The 21227-nt window shown below is 36.3% G+C and overlaps 1 protein-coding gene across 4 annotated transcripts in view; it reads left to right on the top strand.

The window, feature by feature from the left end:
- The window catches only part of stk39 (serine/threonine kinase 39), a 21405-nt gene extending 178 nt beyond the window's left edge, over window positions 1-21227 (top strand). The window contains exons 2-20 of one of the 4 annotated variants that reach the window (XM_011489753.3): window positions 3849-3996; window positions 5600-5712; window positions 5847-5955; window positions 6747-6885; window positions 7956-8011; window positions 8446-8555; window positions 8646-8747; window positions 9284-9417; window positions 9533-9581; window positions 9800-9865; window positions 12726-12848; window positions 13439-13468; window positions 13815-13871; window positions 14005-14121; window positions 14516-14577; window positions 18250-18302; window positions 18461-18529; window positions 18676-18740; window positions 19992-21227. In XM_011489753.3, coding sequence (XP_011488055.1) covers window positions 3891-3996; window positions 5600-5712; window positions 5847-5955; window positions 6747-6885; window positions 7956-8011; window positions 8446-8555; window positions 8646-8747; window positions 9284-9417; window positions 9533-9581; window positions 9800-9865; window positions 12726-12848; window positions 13439-13468; window positions 13815-13871; window positions 14005-14121; window positions 14516-14577; window positions 18250-18302; window positions 18461-18529; window positions 18676-18740; window positions 19992-20066 — 1635 coding nt within the window. In that variant the 5' untranslated portion in view covers window positions 3849-3890 and the 3' untranslated portion in view covers window positions 20067-21227. Of the gene's footprint in view, window positions 1-3687; window positions 3997-5599; window positions 5713-5846; window positions 5956-6746; window positions 6886-7955; window positions 8012-8445; window positions 8556-8645; window positions 8748-9283; window positions 9418-9532; window positions 9582-9799; window positions 9866-12725; window positions 12849-13438; window positions 13469-13814; window positions 13872-14004; window positions 14157-14515; window positions 14578-18249; window positions 18303-18460; window positions 18530-18675; window positions 18741-19991 lie in introns of those variants that run through there. The other 3 variants (XM_004081903.4, XR_002292752.2, XM_011489754.3) reach the window with 3 other exon arrangements.

The following is a 21227-nucleotide window of genomic DNA, read 5'->3' as shown; positions in this document are numbered from 1 at the left end:
TGCGTTGAAACGTCACGCAGTGCACGTTTGACTGGCTACAACACAATCTACGGAGCTATTTTCTACCGATTATTTTTAACAATCTTGCATAATGTTTGTTATCTACTAAGAAACATGATATAAAAGCGTTTTTGTTCACCCCACCCGTGTAATAATGAACGTTGTATTTGTTTTGTAAGGCATTCGTCCACTTTCAGGTGTCACCGCGAACGCATCATTTCAGCAAAGCTGGGTCTGTGAACAACTGCAGTCAAACACGTCATCTTGGGTGAATTCTGCCACCTACTGACATGAGAGGTGATCAAGACTCAACCAAGATACAATTGCAAATTCCTCTATGTGTGAGGATTTTAAACACCCACTCCAATTACATTTTTTGTGTTTTTGAACATATTTTTGTAGCATTTTTCTCATGATGGAGGACATATATAAAGAAAATTCAGAGTAAAAGTATTTCTTTATTCAAATTGTTGTGAATCAGGAGCAGAAAACAAAACAATTCCATTGGAAAAAGCCTACAGCAGGAATGTAGGTGCTACAGTCAGAGTGCCACAAGCCACAACAGTCCTGCCCAGAACTCAGAAGGGGACTTCTAAACTATTGCTGCTTTGCAGAAACTATGTCCTAGAAAACAACAGTTTTTTTTTTTTTTTGAATAAGGCAAAACATATGAATAAAAGACCACTGGGAACGCTTTTAGAATAGATCAAAATAGGACCTTACCTTACCTTACCTTACCTTACCCCTTTCTGTATCTAAATGTGTTTCAATATTATTTTAATTCTATTTGGTGACGTTTTTTTGTGTTTAAAATGATGAAAACAAGGCCCTAGCTGGGAGGCTAACACAATCTCTAAAAGCAACTTGATGACAAGACCTTCAAGAAATTCAATTATTAAAACAAACCCTAACATTGATCCTACTTTTTAATATTTACCGGATATTACAAGTACGTTTTAAAAAGTAATTACTATGATCATTTAAAAATAAAAACTTTGGAAGGAGTTTTGTTCTGTGTGTACTACAAAGTACCTTTAAATAAATATATAAACAAACAAATAATTGAATGATTACATTAATAAATCATTAGAAATTGTTTATATGTGGAAAAATAGTACAACTAGTTAGCTCAAACTGAGAAGGTCCTTTACAAAATGATAATTTTGCAAAGAAGTTTTAAGTATTTTAAGAAACCTTTAAAATACATAAAACTTTTAAAAAGAAGTAGCCTATTAAAGATAAATATATGTGTGTAAGCATTAATAATTTTCTTTTACAGCAAGTAAAATATGAAATTATTTAGTGGAGACCAGATTCTTTTACTTGTAGGCCATTTGAATTTCTATTTCCCTATTTTGTTAAACCCAGATCCCAGGAAAAATTGCCCATCTGTGTTGAGTATTCCGTTTCAGTCAGCAGCTCCTTCAAGGTGACCTTCAGTCTCTGTTACCTTTTAGATTAATGGCTGCTTCCTGGTCTACTCTTTTGGCATGGTTTTTTGTGTCCTTCAACATGTTTAATACGTTTGGTGTGTCTTTTCTTTATTAATGTGCATTATATAGGACAAATCCTCTCTAGCTTATATTTATAGAAATCTTTATGATCTATTAGCCCATTGGGGACTTTTGTTGTGCTTGCATGTTAAGTGGTTTTACTTTCTCTTGGACCTATCACAAAAGGTGTATATATGCTAATGTGAATCAGTAATTAGTGTTTAGTTGAATGAAGAGACCTGTTAAAGAAAAGGAATAACATCATATCTTAATCAAGTATGTCGCACAGAATAGGGTTTGGAGGGGAGTGTTTACAAAACGTACATGTATCATAATTTCTGACTGTATTTTTAATCCTTTAAACTCACCTGAACATTTGGAACAGCTCAGTCTGTTACATAATTTCCAAAACACACATAAATGTAGCGTCACTGCGCCATCTGCTGGAGAAAGTGTAACCCGTTCCAGCAGTAAATCAACATCCCTGCAGCTTTTAAGTTTAAAATCTAAATATAGACCGTCAAGACTGGACACTGGTAAACTAGATGACCACCAGACAGTAAGCAGTAAGGCTGTTGTAGACTTAATTTCCTAAATAATATGGCCAAAACATCCTTTCAGTTGCCACTCTGCTGGTGATGTTGATTCATGACATTTTTGTATTGAGTCAGTTAAAAACAAAATATTACAGAGTTACTAATATGAGATGAAATGACTATTAGTGAATGTACATTTTTTCCATAGCATCACATTATATTTATTATTATTAATGAAGATTTTTGAAACAGTGTTATGTCTATTTTACTGATATAGTATTATTTTTTAATCATTTACATGAATTTTATAATTTACATACTCTGCATATATTTTAGACAACTGATCTGTATTTGCCATGTTGATTTCTAAAATAGTTATTTTCACAATAATTTAAGTAATTAATCTTTGTCATGTGCTTTATTGATACCTAAGGTTTCTTAATTCTGTCTGATAAAAGTTAGGAACCGGATAATAATAAATCATGTGATAAAATGGTTACAGTAAAACAGATGTGGGATCATATAAGTTCGCTTCCTTCCACTTTCTTTCAAGCAATCTTTAATTTTATGTTTAATTATCTTAACTTTGATACGTCATTGTATGAATGTATAACTGATGATTGTAATGTTTCTGTGTATTATCCCTATTTGATTGCTTGAAATAAACCATTTCAAATCAAATTTAAAAAATGACTGCACTAGTCATAAACTACATGTCACAGGCTGACTTTGAGCAAAATACTTACGAGGAAAATGCAACTAGTTAACTTATGCAAATATTTGACTGTCACTACACATCAACATCAACTTTACTACACTAGATCAACACTATCACACAAAAAATAAACAGATACAAAAATATTTATTACACAAAAATCAAAACTGGGATAGTCTTTTAAATCATTGACAGTCCTTCCACATGAGGCTCAGAACACACTTCATTTAGTGAGGGGTTTAGTAATAAAGAAACCTATTTAACATTAAAGACCCTCTTTGATAATTTTTGAGCTATTTTAAAAGCATTCCTTGTTTATTTTTTTTTTTAAAAAGACGTTTTTTTCCAGAAAGAAAACACTTCAGTTTTCTAGGACATAGTTTCTGCAGATCTGTAGTAATTCTTTAGAAATTTGTCTCTGACTTGTGGATGGGACCCTTTATGCAGAGCAACCCCGCCACCCTTCCCCTTCCACAAGCACTGAGCTTGTGGCCCGCCCAGTGTATTTTCTACGTCACAAATAAGCTCCCTTTCAAGTGGCAATTTTTTTTTCATCTGCTTCTGATTCACAACGATTTGAATAAAGTAATGTTCAGAAATGCAATTTGGAGCTTAATTCTCTTTAAATGTGTCCTCCATCATCAGAAAAATGCCACAGAACATGTTAAATCCCCCAAAACACGACTTTTATTGGGGTGGGTCTTTAAATGACTTGTCATAAAAGGAGCAGTGTATAGGATGAAATCATCCAGAGAGACAGAAGTTTCTGTATAAACATAATAAAATAAAATTTGTGATAATATAATCTGTTTTGTATTGACTTATTAGCTAACATGGCGTACTCAAGTGGTCTGTGTCTTCAAATCAAACGAACAGAGCGTGTAAATGGGGCCATTGTGTTAAGCGATAGTGACACATCGTTGAGTCAGCCGGCACGTGTCAGTGGGGGCGCGTGTGCGGCTGCGCGCGCGCACACGCGTGTTCCGTTATTTTCCGGGTTGAGCTCAGTGAGAGTCGGCGGCGGCCGTGGTGCACCTCCCTCGCTGACACCACCACCGAGGAGGTGAGGTCAAACCTGACTGTCTGTCTCTTCCCCCCGCACAGTCAGTCACGGAGGCTGCTAACTAGCGCAGCATCACGGGCATCATGGCGGACCAAGGCGAATCCCCGGTTCCCGTCCTCCAGCCGCAGCCGTCGGTGACAACCAGCTGGCCAATTACCAGAGAGGCGTACGAGCTGCAGGAAGTCATAGGTTAGTACGCGGGGAAGTCTGCTTCTGATCACAGCTAGGGGAAATGATGAGTCGTGAGCGGCGGAAAACGGCCTACCGGCATTTTTATCAGTAAAATGCCGCCTCTTCTGTCAACATGTCTGCGAACCGCATGCATTCAGAGGAACCGAAATGTCACGCGAACAAGTTCCTTCAACCGAACAGGCTGCTCCGTTACAGGAACGAGCACGCGCAGGGTTATTCAGTTAAAACACAATTACTGAGGCTTTCAGCTGCTGTTTGGTGCATCATCAAGTACTTTCTGTACTAATCCAAGAAAACTTATTATTTCTTCTAGTCAGAAATAACTGATGGAGTCTTTTAAAATTATTTTCCTCACAGGAAGTCCTAAAAGATATCTGTTCACGATTAATATACAATAATACAACCAAAACTTGTGTTCGAACTTTACATTTTATTTAAAAGATAACTACATGTTTTAATAAAAAATACTCACTAGCAGCATAACGATTAATCAACTTAATTGATTTATATTCCTGCGGTCCAACCAGATCGATTTGTCAGATCAAGTTTTTTGGAAAATTGTTTCAAAATGAACTAAATGGATATTGGAGAATACCATTTGGATTTGAGGCACAGAGGGTTATAAGGTAAAAACCACCAGAAAACGGTGAATTATGCAGACATGCGACCATACAGTGAGGTAGAATGTTCTAATAAACTTCAGTTTGGATTCATTTTTTGTGGAAAAACAACAGTGGGCTGAACTTTATGAATTTGCCATTAATTCTTGTTTACTTGTTTGTTTGTACACATATTTAATTTTGATTATCTTGCAAGAAACACAAGGAATCTGGAAAACTTCCCCTGCACTGTTCAGTATTTATCTCAGTCACACTGGTTGAATTTTTGTCCTGGTGCGATTTTAGGTCAGTGACTTGGATCAATCAAAATTAACCAAAACCGACCATGAATCATATCAAATTGTTGTTAAAATGACACCCATACTACTTTCGAATATGACATTGCTTTTTTATGTAATTACAGTATTTAGTGTTATTCCATAATAGCTACTGACACGTCTTTGTTTCTAATAATCACAGAGGAACAAGCACAGATTTGAGAACAAATGATCATGAATGTTCACTCACACAAAGGTGATAAACTGTTTTTCCTTGTGGCATTGACTTCCACTGATTTGCAAACAATAGCAAACAATCTACCAGATCAGTGGAAAGCTTTTCTTTCATCAGGTTTTTTACTGTACGTCGAAAAGCATACATGAATGCAGAGTTCTAGTGTGCAGTTTTTGTTTGAAAAATAAAAACGTATTATATATTTGGTCAATATTCACTTCATATGTGTCAATGAGTCACTACTAATAGGAAATAGTGCTGCTGCTGTGAGCAGGTACCCCCACAACTGCCAAGCAGAAATAAAAAAAAAAAACAAATCAGTGATGTACTCCAGGACATGTCTAAGGTTTCAGCTGCTACACAGACAACAACAAAAGCACAGACTTAAACATGAAAGCCGAGGCAGTGGTGCAGACACGAACATGATCTTCCAGCTGTGCGATGTGAGTCCCTCTTGGCTCACCGCTCGGCTGTGGCTGTGATTTCAGGCAGCGGAGCCACAGCTGTGGTGCAGGCAGCCCTCTGCACCCCCAGACAGGAGCGCGTGGCCATAAAGAGGATCAACCTTGAAAAATGCCAGACCAGCATGGATGAACTGTTGGTGAGTAAAACACACATCTCTTTCATTATTATTTTGCTTATTTTTCTAGTCTTTAAATCCAGTCTCACATCCAGAAAATAACACCAAAGTTTTGATCCTTTGCATAATAAATAAAATCTTTTTTCTGCTGACAGAAAGAAATTCAAGCAATGAGCCAGTGCCACCATCCAAACATTGTTACCTACTACACTTCCTTTGTGGTGAAGGATGAACTCTGGCTGGTCATGACGCTTCTGAGTGGAGGTAAGCTTGTTCTAGCTGTGTGAATAACACTTTCACTGTGATAGATTTCAAAATCACAAATTGATCAGCAGCAAAAATAGAGTCACTGCTTTCATCCTGCCTTGCTTATCGTAATTTCAGTCTTTCATAGAGGGAAATTTAAGCTTTTTTAATCTTCAAATAAAAAAAAAAACATTTTTTTTTTCAATTTGTCACAAATCCAACTTAAAATTACTACAGATTCTGAAAAGAAAAAGTTCAGGATTGTTTTTTTAAACAGCATCTGCTCCTGCTTTATAACAATACAGAAATATTCAGAAATTTAATTTGGAGTTTAATTTTATGTATGTCCTCCACCATGAGAAAAAAATGCCACAACATGTAAAAAACACCCAAAACCAAATTTTCATCAGTGTGTTTTTAAAACATAAAAAATAAGCGAATCATTGAGCAGTTCATAGCTAAAACATTAGCTTTGCTATAACAGAAAGTGCCAATAATTATGCTAATAGTTCAAAGTTTCTGTAGCTGAAAGTTTAAACCTCTTTATTTTAATGGGCAAAAATAATCTGTCACTACGTTGGATTGCTGAAAAACTAGGAGTATTTGAAATATTATTGAACAATATTGTCCCTAATATTCGAACGGTTAAACGCATCTGACAATGTATATGAATAGATATATAGAAATTGAAAAGATATGCCAGATCCATACTAATCCATATCTTGATCGTAGACTAGTAGACTAGTTCATCCTTTATAGCAAAAGAATTTATGAAAATATTGTTTTTGTCTTTTTTGATGTCATTTTAGGATCCATGCTGGACATACTTAAGCACAGGAGCAAAGAAGATGAGAAAAATCGAGCTTTGGAGGAGCCCATCATTGCCACTATATTAAAAGAGGTTCTAGAGGGTTTGGACTACCTGCACAGAAATGGACAGATTCACAGGTAAAAACTGCAGCACAGCTCTGATGTCTTTACAAAATGTTGCACAAACCATGGATTTCTTTTCAACTATACCTTTATCTGAGCACCGTCCTAGCCGTAACAACACAGTCCCTTTGAGAAATGACCTGCATCAAACAACGTGTTGCCTCACCTTATTGCATGTGTTGAATACTGTTGCAGATCAGCTGTGACTGACACTTATGCTGGCCCATAACCAAAACAACAACTGTAGAAAAGATCAAAGCAAGGCATTACAAAACCTGGCCCATTTCCTGAAGACATGAAAGGATTTCTGTAATTTCCTCATTGTTGAAAGCAAAAAGTGTTTTTTAAATTGGCAGGACAAAAAACAAATGACAAACATTAAGGTACTCAACAAGTTCGACTCGGCTCAGGCTCGACTCGATCAGATTGCAGAGGAGCTGCTGGATGAAGTCACGCAAAATGACTCAGGCTGAGAAAACAGTGAAAAAATGCTTACGAGTTTTGTCAATATTCACTATAAAGCGATTGGGTGAATTCTTAGTGTTCCCGATGTTTACTTGCGTTAGATGGCAAAGGATATAGAATTTAAGTAGTTGTTAGCTTGTTTCTCCAGTAGAAATCATCTTGTATTTCCAAACTGGAACCAGTGTCCACTAGGGGCAATTCAGTTAAAACTCAAACAAGTACCACTTATTACATATCCCATGATACAAATAAAAAGAGCTCAATATTCCTATATTTCATAATGATTTCCCATCCCATTTAACCTGTTTTCTCGGGATAATTGAATTTTAAATGACCTAGTAAGAAGTCTCAGATTTTATTGTTGGTTTTAATATTATACAGATGAGCATTTTCAGTTTGTCTTTGAACAGATTTCATGCGCATTTAGTAAGCTGAGTTGTGCTGTTTTACTGGTTTCCTGGACTTCAAGGTCACTAAAGCCCAGACTTAAACCTCAGTTTCCCCTATGGGCAGAGTTCTGGGCATGGTGATGGTCACTGGAACATGCTAACATGATTGGAAAAATCAATTCTGCTGCATGTGACTGATGTTTCGCTCCATTACTGTTCTGTTGACCTCAGGGATGTGAAAGCTGGGAACATATTACTGGGGGAAGATGGATCTGTCCAGATTGCAGGTTTGTTAAAAGCGGTTGTTACATTAATGCATTTTTTTATCCCTTTTTAATAGACATTCTTGTCCAGGTTTACTCAATTTGATTAAATAATAATTCTTGTTTTGTGGGACTACTATCAATATTTTGCATACTTTTGTGTTTTTCTGATTTTGTAGTTTGGTGTCCCTTTTTTTAACTGGAGAAAATATGAAGGCTGTATAAAAAGAATAATTAGGGCAGCTTATTTCAAATAATCTTAAACATGTTTAGCATTATCAAAGAGCAAGTCATTCTATTATAAACTTAAATCTTAATTAACTACCTAAACTCTCCTATTTAATTACTAATATAGCCTTTTGGAAATAGCACGCGTATTGGATTCCCCCCCAAAAAAGAGTAAGTTATTTTATTTAAAATATGAAAACTTTTGTTTGTCTGTTTTTTGTGGTTTTTAGATTTTGGAGTAAGTGCATTCTTAGCAACAGGGGGTGATATGACTCGAAACAAAGTCCGAAAGACATTTGTTGGTACCCCATGTTGGATGGCTCCAGAGGTGATGGAACAGGTGAGCTCATGACACAAACAAGTGTTGTTGTTCTGTATTGCTGACGTTGTTGCCACAGCCGTACTCATGGATGTACTTTCACCTTCTCAGGTGCGAGGTTATGATTTCAAAGCGGACATATGGAGCTTTGGAATTACAGCCATAGAGCTAGCGACAGGCTCTGCACCCTATCATCGATACCCCCCCATGAAGGTGAGTCTTTCAGATTCATTGCCTGCTGTTTCATCTTATTATTATTTCTTTTTTGCTAACACAAAAGGAAACATTCAGTGTGTCTGTATTACTAGCATTCAATAACTGGTGCCAGAAATTGCACCAAAAAATGGAACGTTAGACATTTTCTTAGCTTCTGATGACACAACTACTTTCTGTCTTCATGGTTTCTTGGTAAATAAATTAGAAAAAGCTTTAAAAAAACAGAAGCTGCAACAGAATTTTGTCTCACAAACATTTTCTATCTTTAAATCTAGATGGTTAGACATATGTATCTATTCTTAGTGGCTTTTTTCCCTCTTTGAATAAATATTTTTATCATTTACTTCTTTATTTTTTTTTTGGGGGACAAATCTGAAAAGAACAAGTTTGAATTTTTCCTCCACTTTGTAAACCTAATGAGTGAAACTGCTTCATCAGTTTGCTCTGTTTCACAAAGCAGTTCCTCATTTGAGTTTCTTTTCCTCCCCAACACATGTATTCCTTGTGACTGACCTGTGCATGTTTGCTCTCAGGTTTTAATGCTCACCCTGCAGAACGACCCACCCTCTCTGGAGACGGGTGTCGAGGACAAAGAAATGCTTAAGAAATACGGCAAATCATTTAGGAAGCTTATTTCAATGTGCCTTCAAAAGGAGCCTGCCAAAAGGTTTGACTCCATTTTTTTCGGATTGGTCAAATGCACCAGTGAGGAAATCTGATGTTGATTGCTGTAAAAAAAAACTAACAAAACAAAAAAATGTTTGTGTCTTCCTTATCTGCAGGCCGACAGCTGCAGAGCTTTTGAAGTGTAAATTCATCCAAAAGGCCAAGGTATTTGTTCAGTCTGGAAATGTCCATCTTTGTTTGGTTATGGTTTCATGTCAGCTCCAGCCGTGACTCTGTTCTGTTTTTGTAGAAGAATTTGATTAGTTTGGACGTTTTGAGTCATACATCATATTAGTTACTAACACAGGAGCCTTATTTGAACTTATTTGAATCGTCAATATGTTGTTTTAATTTGTTTCCCTCTTTTTTGTCTTGTCTTGCAGAACAAAGAATATCTGGTGGAAAAGCTTTTGAGTGGTGCCCCAAAGATTTCTCAGAGAGCAAGGAAGGTATGTTGATATAAACAGCAACTGCTGAATAACTAAGCTATTGGCTAAACAGGGAAGAAATTGTGGCATTACAGTTCTTGACTCAACCAGACCATACGATTTACAGTCAACATAAGGCACGCTTTCTCTTCATATCCTCTTGCTTTATGTTGTGCAGATATTGAAAAAAAAAACTGCACTCTGCAGATTCTCTGAATGTCAGCCTCACCAAAAGGTTTTGTTATAATAAGCTAACAGCAAGGAGCTCATTAATATTTAGCCTGTTAGCTGTGCTGCTCCCGCGGTGCCACCAGGAAGTGCAGCCTGATGCTGGCTTCATTATTGTCTGCCTGGATGCGATGGAGGTCAGAGCAGGCCGCACGCGCATTACTGACGTGATAATTACGCAGGAGTCCGGTTGAGTGGCAACAACAAAAGAGGAGTAAATGTGCAGACTGTTAAACATCAACAAGAAAGTCCTACATGAAGCATAGCTACCAGCTCCTTGTGTAACGTCGTGGAAAATGTGAGGGCTCGTTTGTTAAATCTGTACACTTGTTTAGAAGTGTTTATATGTGAGGTTGATAACAGAAAAGAACATCTCAATAGGGTGCAGTCAAAGTAATGTTCAGCTAATTGATTGAGTTGAGAAAATGCGTGTCCTCTAGACTCTGTCCTTTTTGTTTTGTGCTGATGTGACCTGCAGAGTCATCTGTAAACTCAGCAACATTAGCAAAAGCCTGCAGAGACTTGCACCGTCATCCTGGGATGTTGCAACAGTAGTCCCTCCTCACTCTGTATGTGACCACCTTAGATCTCTACCTCCTTTAATCTGCAGGATTTCAGTCTTTTCTTACTTTTTTTCCTGATGCGGTCTGGCTTATGCAAGTCCATCTATGAAGTACGTTTTAGGGTCGAAACTCAAAGCTGGACAGCATGTACCCTTTCAGTGGGGACATACTTCGGAGAATGAGAGGGAGATGAAAGATTCTGTTTCCAGTAAAGTAATTAAAAAAAAATCAAGATTAAGGAAAAAAGGTTCAAGTATGCTTCTCTTATAATAAAAAGGAAAATGAGATAAAGGAAATTGCCTTTTGCAACGAGGGCTTTGTGCATTCAGGGCAAATTTACATTCAGAAACTGGATATCTTTGTGTCATATATTTGTATGACCAGCAGGGGGCAGCCCAACACACACAAATACATTATAACTTCGACGACAGGCTACTATTAATTGTCCATAACACAGTAAAAATATAAAAGAAAATGAATATATATTTAATTTATATATATGGTATAGTAGAAGAAAAATAATGACATCCAGTCTTATCAGTGGGTAAGTAAATGTCTGCTGGGTGAACATGTTCTGCCACTGAGTGAGTGATCTGTATCTGCTGAAGGACCCTGAGCAGAACTGAGGCAGCCTTTGTTCTCTGTGAGGTTAGAGAGCGAACCTGACACCAGCATAAGGGGAGCACTTCTTAACTCTGACTTTTTCAAGCTGGAGGGTTTTTATGGTGCTGCAACTTTACAGATTTGTGTTTTGTCTCCTCTCTAATATCGTGGAGCTCATTTTATGCCGCACTTGACTGCACCCGTCGTGTCCTGATGTACTGCACACGTTTCCAGACTGCAGAGCAGCAATAAATTACAGCCCTCACCAATGACTCTATCTGCTTAGTTTTACAAGCTCTGTCTGCATTACAGCTGTGTTGATTTGGGTTTTTAGCCGTATTTCTGTCCTCCTTACACATTCAATATCTCATCACACGCACGAGTTGTAAAGTTTTTAGGATAATTGCAAGCGTTGTGCTTTGTTCGGTTTTTTACTGGAAGCAGTGATACTCACTGACCACAACATTAGCTGCATCTGTCTAGCCACAAAAATAAACCACACCAGTTGAAGCATTTTAGTGGATTAAGACATGCAGACACCATAACAATGATTCGCTGAAATTGAAACTGATATAGGTTATATAGAAAACCAGGTTGACAGGTTCATCAATTTGAAGTTTTAGAGGTTGTCTTAGCACAATTTTACATTTTATTCTGTCTTTATTTGTTTTATAGTCCCACTTCAATCCTCTTTTGATCTATTTTCGAAGCATTCAAAAGGTGTTTTTAGCACACAAAAAAACCTTGTGTCATTTTCTCGGACATTATTTCTGCAGAGCAGCAAGAAAAATTCGCCTCTGAGTTTTGGGTGGGACTGTTGACGTGGAGTGAGCCTATCTTGACTTCTGATCATCCATTTATTTAGACTCTCCCGCTAACCTTTACTCTACAATTTAAATCGGAACTTTCTTTAAGTCTGTCTTCATCATGAGAAAAATACCACAAGAACATGTTAAGAACACCAAAAGCACAATTTTCATCTGAGTTGTTCTTTAATGTTTGTTCTCTGCTTTAATGATAATAAAGGATTATTATTAAATGTTAATCCATTATTTATTCACTCCTCATTCATACATCGCAATGGTAACAGCTGCCCTGGGGCAGACTGAGGTGTCTTGCCCAAGGACACAACGAATGTTGGCTGGGAGTAGTGGAGATCGAACCGCCAACCCTTTAATCATTTACCAATCTGCTCAACCGCCTGAAACTTCCGCTTTCTGTTTTTAATGAAAAAAAGAGTCCTATGGTCCAGCTGTGGTTGAGTCCGCTTGGCTTTAAGCATCTGCTTTTAATGCCAAAAATGTGCATCCTGGGAGTGTTGATGAAAGCCGGCTTTAAAAGTGCTAGTCAGCACTGGCATTTATAGACCCCAGTGGAGCCTCAGTGGAATTAAAGATAAAGCACAGTTTAAAAACACGTACAATGAAAAAAAGTCTTTAAATGTGGCCTTAATTGTCGTTGTTTGGTGTTTACTTTTGATTCTCCAGGTGAGGAGAGTCCCAGGCTCCAGTGGACACCTGCACAAGACAGAGGATGGAGACTGGGAGTGGAGCGATGATGAGCTGGATGAGGGCAGCGAGGAGGGCAAGGCAGCCGTGAATCAAGGCAGGGTGAGTGATATTACACCAAAAATAAAAACCTATCATTATTTTGAATTGTTGTCTCTGTTAAAGGTGTTGTAACCCATTAACAGTACATTTTTACAGTTTCTGCATGGAAACAAATAACATTTCTAACCCAGTAGATCAAGCCGGTATAAAACTTCCCCCACTGCCTTCCTGCCCCTCTAATCACTTAGTTTCTGTAGCTAACTTGTGGCTCAGAGAGGAATGTCATGAGGATGCTGTAATGAGCTAGAAGTTAACTGTAAGAATGTGAAGAGAGGAGGATGTAGCCTGCAAAGATGAGAGAGCTTTTGAAAAAGCATGTCCAGCTTAACAGTTTGATGCAATAGATGATATTTTATCAGCAATGATGATGCTTTTGGGAGGTCATTTCATTTCTTTTTGGTTTCAACTTTCCAGCAGTTGCAGTCTAATGTATGGAAATTAGACAGGACAACTGGGAAATGCATTGGGTTGCATGACTTTTTTTTTGTTTTTATGTTTTTTAACAATAATTACTCTAAACTGAGAGAAAAACAACATTTCAGCAAGTATAAACATTTCAACATGTGTTTGATTTTTTTTCTTTCCTCCAGTCACGAAGGGTCAAATACGAGGCCAAGGATGTAAGTTAGCTCCTCTCATTCACCAGTTTTAACATGCAGAATGTGTCTTTTTGCTGGAGAGCCAAGGAGGAGGCTAAGTCCCTCTTAGTGCTGTGCAGCTTGATAAATATACCAAAGGGGTGTTTTTGCAATTGCATTTAACTGGACTAAATTTGGCAGCTGCTTGTGTAAGAATGACGAAACTTTTAAAACTACTCTCTACCTGCTTTAAAGAGTTTGATAAGAACCATTTTGTCCGTTTGAATCAGCTTTTCTGTGCTGTCCCTGTAAGATGAGCTTTGATTTGATATTTAGTGACAATTTAAAAGCATTTGCACAATTATGCCTCTCGTTTTTCTCCTCCTAGAATGAGGAGGATGCCAACAGTGTTCCTATAGAAGGCTTGTCTGTTCAGCATCCCCAGGTGAGGGATTCAGCAGATGCGGCACTAATTTGTCATGATTCAATGACTTTGATGGAAAAGTGTGCTCGTCTGTGCACACGCGTCTATGGTGTATGTGTGTGTGTGTGTGTGTGTGTGTGTGTGTGCATATCAGTGCCCGTCTCTAGAAGCGGATGCTCTCAGCAGGAACCGCTCAGATGGTAAACGGTTGCCTACCAGACAGTGTCAGCTCAGCGGCTGGGTGGATCCTAAACGAGGAGTCACTACTATTGTAACCAGATTTCTAAGCCTTTTGTCATTTGAAAAGTGAGCTTGAGTGTATTGAGGTGGACTTTTGTGTCCCAGTCTGGAATTAACTTACTTTTTTTCACAATTTTGCCAAATAAACTGCTCTTTTCTGTTATGACACATGTTAAACACTGGCACAACCCTTATGTGTTGCTCCTTTTCTTTCCCCTAATGATTGCCCCTGCAGCTGCAATTAATGGATTACAGTTTATAAATAGAGGACTGACAGATACACACACACACACACAGATCTGGGTTATTTTCTTTCTTTGCAGTACAAGCTTTTGGTTTTTTTTCTCCATATTAAAATGTTGACATTTTTTTGAACTCTTAAAGAAATCATTAACTGTTTAACCACAAGACATTTTATGATGCAGGTTGAACCATATGAGAATGCAGCTTTCCTTAAAGGTGTGGTGAACATGGTGCTACGATTAAGGTGAGCGTCTATCAACTGGAAAACACAGATAACATGTTGGTTTAGATGATAAATCTGCACATTTAATGAAAATACTCTGTAATTATATTCTTATTTCTTTTCTTATTATTCTATTTCAACTATTGAGTTTAATGTCAGACTTTTTCTACAGAGGAGTTCATTACATTGTATGAAAACACATATAATTTGAGAGAATCAATATTTATTCATTTAGATGCTTTCAGTGTGTAAAATAATAAAATGTAGGCACAATACATGAAACTAGAATGTTAAGGTGCTGATGTTTGATGTAAGTGGTAAGTTTTTAAAATATTATAAATATTACTTAAAATGCTACAGATTAAGAAACAATAGAGAAATGCACTCTGATGAAAATTGTGTTTTTGTTTTTAACATGTTTTTGTGGCATTTATCTCATGATGGAGGACATAAAATGAGAAAATTAGTCTTAAAATTGCATTTCAGACTATTTTTTTATTCAAATCTCTGTGAATCAGGAGCGGACGAAAAAATGGTTTTTGACAAAGAGTGTTTGTGATATAGAAGATACGCTATGCGGATCACGAGCTTAAAAGATCTTAGGAAAGGGACTTTAATGCAAATATACTTACATGTGAAACACAACAGAATTTATACAGTCAAATTATTTATAAACCATCAATTTCATTGTATTTAATGCTTGTGAGATCTTAAAATGGTGAAAAACTGAAACCGGCTAAAAAAAAATTGTATTACTATTAAAAAAACAATAGATAAATAATAAAAACAACCCAGAACTTATTTCATCATCTGTCTGTAAGGCAAAACCAGCATTAGATGGCGTTGTGTTCTCCAAAAGAGTTTGAAGGAGGTTGAAGTTCAAAACGAAAAAAAAAAAATAAAAAAATGTATTTTTGTAATTGTATTGTGACTTTGAAATTCTTCATTATATTAGGATCATTTAATGTTAAGTGGGAAAAATATTGAAATAAAACTGATATTGAGCGAAATTACATTTGAAGACTGTAATACTAATATAAATTAGTAATTTTAAGTTTGCCCAGTATTAAAAAAAGGGAAATCCTGGGTTAAAATGAACCCAAACAACTTTATTTATTGTGTAGCTCACCAGGTTAAATTGCAGATGCACTCTGCCATGTTAGATGAAACCCATCTGCTAATGTAATAAATTACACATCAGTAGGTGAGAGCTCCCGTGTCTAAGCTGTGGTTTTTGAAGGGCTCCTGTGTGAAGCCTTACGGATGTTTGTGAACGCAGCTCCAGTCTGGTCTGTGTTTGGATCTTTGCAATAGTACGGAACCCTATTCACAAGTGGAAAACAATTCACAATAATCTAATCTTCTCTGTCAGATGTGTTCATCTCAGATTTGGTCATGTTTAAGGCAAACGGCCAAAGGAAGTCTACCTTTTTAAATTTAACAGGTTTCATTAAAAAAGTTAGGTTAGAGGTCATGATACAACAATAAGAGGTTTGCAAACAGAAAGTCTCAATGTTTGCTCCGTCTCTAATGTGTCTTATTTGTACTTTTTTGAATAGTAAACATGTTTATTCATATTTAACTATGCAGTGTTTAACCATTTATAAAAACTGTTGCTCTAGCCAATAAATTGGTTAAAAACATCAAAATAAAGTGAAAGAAAAAAACAGCTCCTTTATGTTTTTTTTTTATGGCTAAGTTGCACCCATCATATACATAATTGTCCGAATATTCTATGTGATGCCACATTTTTAAAACAATAATTAAAGTGAAAGACCATATCTTTATTTATTTATTTTTTATCAGTGTTGTGATTATCTGACATGCAACATTAATCACAGCTGGTAAATGAACTTGTTTTTTTGTCTAATCAGAGTTTTCACTTTACGTACCGTTGTTTTTTTTTTATATTACTTATTAGAAATATGTCTTCACTTGTTGACGTGTTCCTCAAATGAAGCGTAGGGTTTAGTCTAGATTGTTTCTGTCAAAAGAAGTATACTCTTAAAAGTAGTTCGGGGTGTACAGTCAGGCTGAAAACAGACAATCCCATTTCAAAAAAACAATTTTTCAAACTAGATTTCCATTTCACGTGAAACAAATGAATGTTAGTTTCTTCCATTCACTCGCATTACTGCTCCATGTGATGTTTTAGCTAATTACTTCATGTCTTTTTTTGTAATTACACAGTATAAATTTTCTTGAATGCAGCAGGGAGGGTGGGGGCCTAAAGCTGCCCCCCTTCATATTATCCAGCAAGTAGAAAAACGAATGAAATATATCATTGTTTTTTCTCCGCTCATTCTGGTTATCGTTGCCTAAAATGCTCAATTATCTTTGCTTTTATAGCATCATTTAGAACCATCAGATCTGTAGAATAAAAAAATACTTATTACGCGCATAGTCAGGACTCATTGAAATTGGGGTTGTAGCTAAAAACAGCTCCGCTTAGTGGTAACTTGGATACTGCAAACTCTCAATATATATATATATATATATATATATATATATATATATATATATATATATATATATATATATATATATATATATATATATATAGTTTTCTAGGACATAGTTACTGCAGAGTGGCAGTAATTCACATCTGAGTTGTGGGTGGGACCGTTGACGCAGAACAATCCCGGCCCCCTTTCCCTCCCCGGAACCTGAAGCAGGGAGCTTGTGGCCTGTCCAGCATAATTTTTCTGCGTCACAAATAAGCCCTTTTAACTTTTTTTTCTTCTCCTGATTTATATAGATTTGAATAAAGAAATAGTCAGAGATGAAATTCTGAGCTAAATTTTCTAAATAAATGTCCTCCAATATTAGAAAAATGCCACAATAACATGTTAAACAGGCCAAAAACACATTTTCCATTAGACTGGGTCTTTATTTTGTTAGATGAGCTTCAGTTTGGAAGCTCAGTTTGAAAGGTCGTCATAGGAAACAAAAAAATATTAGGTAAAATGATTAAATAAACTAAATAAAATCTCATAGTGCATCGTGTTTGTTAAAACACTGAGATGCTTGAAATTGGTGGCTATTTTTGAAAGTGTAAAACAGATGTATAATTCCCTCTGAAAAATTTGACAGCAAAAAGAAAACTACTAAAACCACTAAAGTAAAAACGTTAATAGTGTCAAAAGACAAATTAAGTTGAGAAAAAGGTTGGAGTAAATTATACAAAATAAAAGTATATATATATATATATTACGTATTATCTTATCTGCTATTGTTAAGTACAAAGGCAGTTTGTAAAAAGGGCTGAAAATGAAGGTGAACAATCTGAATTTTTTAATTATTTTGCAAAGCTTTTGATCAAAAACCTGAAGGACTCAGAAATAAAAGTCACTTACGGATCAGAATGACACCATGGCAGATTGTTTGTGACTCCGTGGTCGTTCCTTCTCAGAAAGATGAATGAAAAGGAATCCAGACAAATTACTGTGGCACCGATGGACTGCTTACTACTGTATGAAACTTTGTAACAAGCTTTGAGCGCATAATCCCATAAGATGGGATGGAGCTTGATTTCTTTTCCACCTCATAGATGTTATATTTATCTGTGCTCACATTATCATCTCAGTGTTGCCGGTGTTTTGCTCCGTATCTCTGCTTCATTTGAAGTAGAAGTTTTGTCAGTGTTTGATTTCAGCTGCTCTCACACCGGGACTCATTGCTGTTGTCTTTCAGGAACTCCAAAAAAGAGCTGAATGACATCCGCTTTGAGTTCACTCCAGGACGAGGTAACAGCTCAAAACTAGTGCGCTTTTCCTACTGCTGTGTGATAAAATGTGATTGTAAACTCCCTTGTTGGTCTGCGTGTGCTTTTAATCGCACAAGATTATGGCACGTAAAATGAAATGTTGCAGGGCCAATAAATATGATCTTATTTTTTCACAAGATACTGCTGATGGCGTCTCCCAAGAACTCTACTCAGCTGGTTTAGTCAATGGACTCGACGTTGTAATTGGTAATCCTTTTTTTTTTTCATTCTTATAAATTCTTCAGTTTCCATAAAAGAAAAACAGTTGACTGTTGAACGCTACCAGAAGGATTGAATCAATATTGACATATGTTTAGAACCTGAGCTGTTCTCCTCGCTCTTCTCTGTTACAGTTGCTGCTAACCTTCAAAAGATTGTAGATAACCCCACAACCTACAGAGTATTGACCTTTAAGCTGGTGAGTTTGAGTTTGATTGACATTTTTTTTGTTTTTCACAAAGAGACAACTGAGACAGCAGGATATTATTTATAGTATGCTTATGAATGTGCTGTTGCTGTTGGAAGATGTGGCTCGTAAAGCTAGAATTTTCCTTTACAATTTCAATAAGGTCTTAAATCTGACCTAGAAGTGTCATAAAATCAAATCACCCAGCTGTGTAGAGATATTTAAAGGTATAGAAAAACAAAAACCATGCTGGATTAGAAGTATAACTCCATTATTTATGAATTAGAATAGAAATATAGGAAAGACAATGGAATACTTTATTATGTTTTAGGAAAGGAGATACACTGCATCTTAACATGAGAGCATTCTTTTTTTCACTGGAACACAGTTGTAGTTGTGTTATAGGTTTATTCTTTTCCCATATTGTTTTTCCTAATTCTGAACTAAAAATACAAGAAGAAAACTCCAGTTTATGTTGCAGTATTGACTCCCTACAAGAAAAAAATGTTTTAAAACATCAAAATCCTAAATTTAAGAAAAATCTAGGGAAAGGGGAAGAGTTGAAACAAAAGTTCTATTTGGTAAATAAGATACTGACACGAACAGTAACTAACTATGTTGATTTGGTCTTCTCTGTATATTTACCTTTTTTGGTTCTCAAATGTAAAATTATATTAAAAATATGTATTTTTAGTTAAAAAAGTAAAAAATAAAAATAAAAAAATAATTTTTTTTATTGTTTTAAAGAGTCTACATAAAAACATGCAAGGTCCGTTTGCTCTTTACTGGTATAGAACATATATATGCATTATTATAGGAGAACATTCCACATTTGATTTTAAATATGCATTTTTTTCCTCTGGTGACCAGTTATGAATTAGTTCCATGAATGGCGGTAAGAGCTCCAGCTTGATTTACCGCTTTTTTTCATGTTAACAATAAAAATGCGGAAATAGGTCAAGACATTTAGTTTAATTAAATATTGATTCTTTGGGATATATATCTGCTTGAGCAATAAATCGATACTCTACAAAAAAAACAAACAGCGCACACTGTTCATTACAAAGTTTTTCCAGGTTTTTTTTGTAATCTTTAAAATGTTAAGATGTTTAATTTTTGTCCAGTGGCTCTTGTTTTTTCAATGTGAATAATGCTTTTACATGTTGTGTTTGTGCATTTTCTTAATATCTCTTAGAACATATAGCTGACAGCAAAGAGACATGAGCTCTGATCAGACTCCTCATTATTTTCCTTTTTTTGCAGGCTTCCGGCTGTGACGATACCGAGATCCCTGATGAGGTGAAGTTGATCGGCTTTGCACAGTTAAGTGTTAGCTGATGCTCTCTTCACGCCTGCAGCAGGTGAGACAAGGGATTCAGTTTAGGGCAGACAGACTGAGGGACAGCCCCCACCATCACCAACACTTCCTTCAAAGTTTCCCCCCCAACACCTTCCCTAAAAACTCACTGCCCTCCTCCCTCCCATTTTTACCTTCCATGAGGCCAAAATCACCCGCTGCCCAGCCTGCAAAGCCCTTAGCATCTGCTTACCTGCTCATCATGCCCTGACCCGAAACGTTGACATTCCAGGATCAGGATGCAGCCCAGAAACCAAAAGATGTACTCAGGTGGTGAACGAAGGATTGAATGTTTTCCTAGTTTTATTTATTTTTCTTATTTTTTATTTTACACCACTCTCTCATTATTTATTCTAATGAGACTTTCCCTTACTCCCCTCACTGTTTTGTTGTTCCTTTTACTCATGTCTCTTAAACTCATTTATTTATGAAGTTTCCCTGAGGACTTTGTCAGAATGTAAGATTTACATTGATAACTCATTGAGAGAAGCACATTTTCGCAACTTAATGAATGTCTAAAGACAGTTGTTTTGCGTGTCAAGACCTGTTCCACTTTGGTGTGCAGGAAGAAATGAGACCTTAATGCTACTGTGTATAATTTGCTGTCCTAAACTGTGTTATTGCTTCAAAAATGATAGAGGTGCCTTTTTTTATTTTAATCTGTGCCTAAGAAAGGAATTACAACCCCCAAAAAAGCAGAACCTTTTCACCTAAAATGTTCTCCTCCAGCAATTAGACAATTCACAAGAAAAAACTGAAAACAGCCTCAAGTTAGACTGGATGGTGGGCTAAGAAAATAAATAAAATCTAGACTTACGTACTCATAAAATCACAACAGTTATTCTCCAGATTAAGTAGCAACCAAATTCTTTATGACAAAACGGCTTAAGAGGGAGCCAACAACTGAGAGTATCACGAGCCATTCCTTCATCCAAAGTCTTGTAGCTCAGATTATTTTTAGGTATAATCGATTAATATAATCTCTAAAATCTTTATTTTGTGAAGTAATTTATTGTATTTTCTATGTACAGTATGTGTATATTTCCCCCGTATTATCCTCCCTCCCTCTGTAATCAGCTAATGTCAGATGTCTGATGAATAGCAACAAATAAATCTTATTTAATAAAATATGTGAAACACTT

The sequence above is a fragment of the Oryzias latipes genome, chromosome 21 (assembly GCF_002234675.1).
Source record: "Oryzias latipes chromosome 21, ASM223467v1".
Taxonomy (NCBI): Eukaryota; Metazoa; Chordata; class Actinopteri; order Beloniformes; family Adrianichthyidae; genus Oryzias; species Oryzias latipes.
Note: the sequence above shows the minus strand (reverse complement) of the source record. Positions and strands in the feature narration are given on the sequence as shown.